This window comes from Aplysia californica, unplaced genomic scaffold (genome assembly GCF_000002075.1).
Source record: "Aplysia californica isolate F4 #8 unplaced genomic scaffold, AplCal3.0 scaffold00048, whole genome shotgun sequence".
Lineage (NCBI taxonomy): Eukaryota > Metazoa > Mollusca > Gastropoda > Aplysiida > Aplysiidae > Aplysia > Aplysia californica.
This window is the reverse complement of record NW_004797318.1, coordinates 1,998,729-2,001,390: the sequence shown is the minus strand read 5'-3', so window position 1 is coordinate 2,001,390 and position 2,662 is coordinate 1,998,729. Positions and strand designations below refer to the sequence as shown.

At 38.5% G+C, this 2,662-nt stretch overlaps 1 protein-coding gene across 1 annotated transcript in view; it reads left to right on the top strand.

The window, feature by feature from the left end:
* Positions 1 to 2,662, top strand: part of LOC101861494 (sodium leak channel non-selective protein) — a gene marked incomplete in the record, with an annotated part of 77,838 nt that overhangs the window by 61,765 nt on the left and 13,411 nt on the right. The window contains 2 exon segments of the mRNA XM_013079319.2: positions 1,016 to 1,109; positions 2,525 to 2,654. Coding sequence (XP_012934773.1) covers positions 1,016 to 1,109; positions 2,525 to 2,654 — 224 coding nt within the window.

Sequence of the window (2,662 nt, the reverse complement as noted above, 5' to 3'; positions counted from 1 at the left end):
GAGTGGATATGTTTTTCTATTTATAGAGAACGAACATTTTAATTGAATGTTTCTAGCTACTTAAGTTTCAATTTTATTGTAACTGTTCATGAGTTTTTATTGCCTTCTATGTTTTTAGCGAAGGCATTGCCAGGTTCATTGCGTGCATATTTTTTCTCATAGAAATTTATACATATACATATTTTGCATAATACTATGTCTTACGGACGCACATGTCCTTTAATTTTAAGGTGTAATATTTTTATTAATGTAATGCGCATTGAGCATTCTTTGGAAAAAAGAAATGAGCCGCATAAATGCTATTTATTATTATTATTGCTTTACTTTCACTACCATCTCATGCTCATGTATTGTATAGTCCTTTCCTTGTTCATTTTTATCCGTTTTACACGAATATTGACTCTATATCCCTAGCCAATTTATAGTTTTTGAAATATTTGATGGTCTTTATTCAAACTAGCCTATATTACACTAAGCCTAATTGCATAGTAATTTCCATGCTTTTGACCAATCGGAGAAGGGGAGGGGGGGGGGGGGGATTTGCCCCTTTTCCCTTAAAAAGCGATGCTCATCTGACCTAAAAGAATCTGGGGGGTTACAAGGAGGCATATCCCCCAGTTTTTCCCGCATAATAGGATGTTTTGGATTAAGGTTTGAAATTTTCTTGAAAATTATTGATTTACAACAGTTTAGGTGGTCATATGCGTGATCTGCAGCAAAAGAAATACTGCAGTTTGACCCCAAAGCATTGCATCTTTGTGCAGGAGTGAAAGTTATAGTTTACCTTTGTTTTTTCATACGGAAGGGGGGGGGGGGTACAGCACTCAAAGGCCAATCATTCGTCTTCAATAATAAATAATACTCAAATAAATCTGTGTATATTTCATTGTTCTTTCTTTCCATGCTCAAATTCTAAAACAGACTAATCATGAGCTTTAGCTTTACCACTTTTATTTTCACTTTTAACATTTAGATTGATCTACCAATTTCTTGATTTTTTCTCAATAACGTCTAGGCATGCGAACTTTGAGACTGCCTACAACGCCGTTCTGCTGTTGTTCCGCATCGTCACCGGCGAGGACTGGAACAAGATCATGCACGACTGTATGGTAAGCCTCCTCACTTGTGATGGTTCTTTTTTATGTGGTTGAACTGATGTTTCTTGTTTCTGTGAAATGTTTTATCCTGTGTGAATGATGTATTACGCTCAGTGATCATGTGATTGATGTCAAAATACTTGGAGCTTATAGTCTTATGGGATAGAGCGCTAGATAAATGAAATCTGTTATTATTATTATTACTATTATTATCCACACGGATGCCTCTTGTGGTTAGCAAAGAAAAAAAAAAGGTCCTTGGAACTGATTGTGTAGCATGGTTTGGGTTTAATGCAACTTTTGATGCTGTTAGGTTCTGTAAAAAGCTCCGTCTCAACTTTGAGGAGGAGAGAGATAGGAAAAGAGAATGAGAGAGATGGAGAGAAAGAAGGGCAATGAAACAAATATTCAACATGTAAAGAGGAAGGAAGAAGGAGAAAGAATGAATTAGAAAGATATGAAAAAGGGAACGAGAGTGGCTCAGTTACATTCCTTTTCGACGACTTTGACACCAAATTACTTTTCGGCAATTGCTGAAAACAGGTCTCTTTTACTGGGATTTCATTCATCAGATGAAGAACTATCGAAATAGGTTCACTTGTTTTAATTTAATGACCCATTTAGTTACGTTTTTGTCATTTTTAGATTTAGTACCAAAGAAGGGGCCCGGCATAGATTGCTTGCCCCCCGAGATAAAAAAGTTTAGTTTTATTTTATTGAGGCAAATATTGTGCTCATGCCCTTCCTCCCTCTCCTGCCCCCATCCCCCAATGTCCCTCATGGTAATAAATATTATATTGAGATAAACATTGCGATCATGTCCGTCATGGTAATAAATATTATACTGGGATAAACATTGCGATCATGTCCCTCCCCCCTCTCCCCCATGCCCCCTACCACCTCAGGTGAGTCCTCCGTTTACTATGGTAGGGAAATAAAATTTATATTGACCTATACAATGTCCCTCCTTCTCCCTCCCCACCCCGCCCTTTCCCACAGGTGAGCCCTACATTTATTACGTTAGGGTAATATATATTTTTGGAGATAATGTGTTTATGTTCCCCCCTCTCCCCCACCCCTTCAGGTGAATCCTTAGTTTATTATGTTAGGGTGATAAATATTAGGTTTATATTGAGATAAACATTGTGCTAATGTCCCCCTCAGCCCACCCCCTTAGGTGGGCCCTTTGTTTATTATGTTAAGGTGATAAATATTAGGTCTATTTTGAGATAAACATTTACTATGGTAGGGTAATAGATACTATACAGAGATGAACAATGTGCTTATGTTTCCCCCTCTCCCCCACCCCCTGAGACGAGCCCATCATTTCTTATGTTTGCATAATGAATGTTATATATTGAGATAAACATTGTGTATATGCCCCCCCCCCTTTCCTCTTTAATCCCTTCCCCGCCCCCCCCTCTCAGGTGAGCCCTCCGTTCTGTACAGAAGGAGGCAACTACTGGGAGACAGACTGTGGGAACTACCTGGTGTCTATTGTCTACTTCTGTACCTTCTACGTCATTATCACCTACATTGTTCTGAACCTGCTTGTGGGTGAGTGA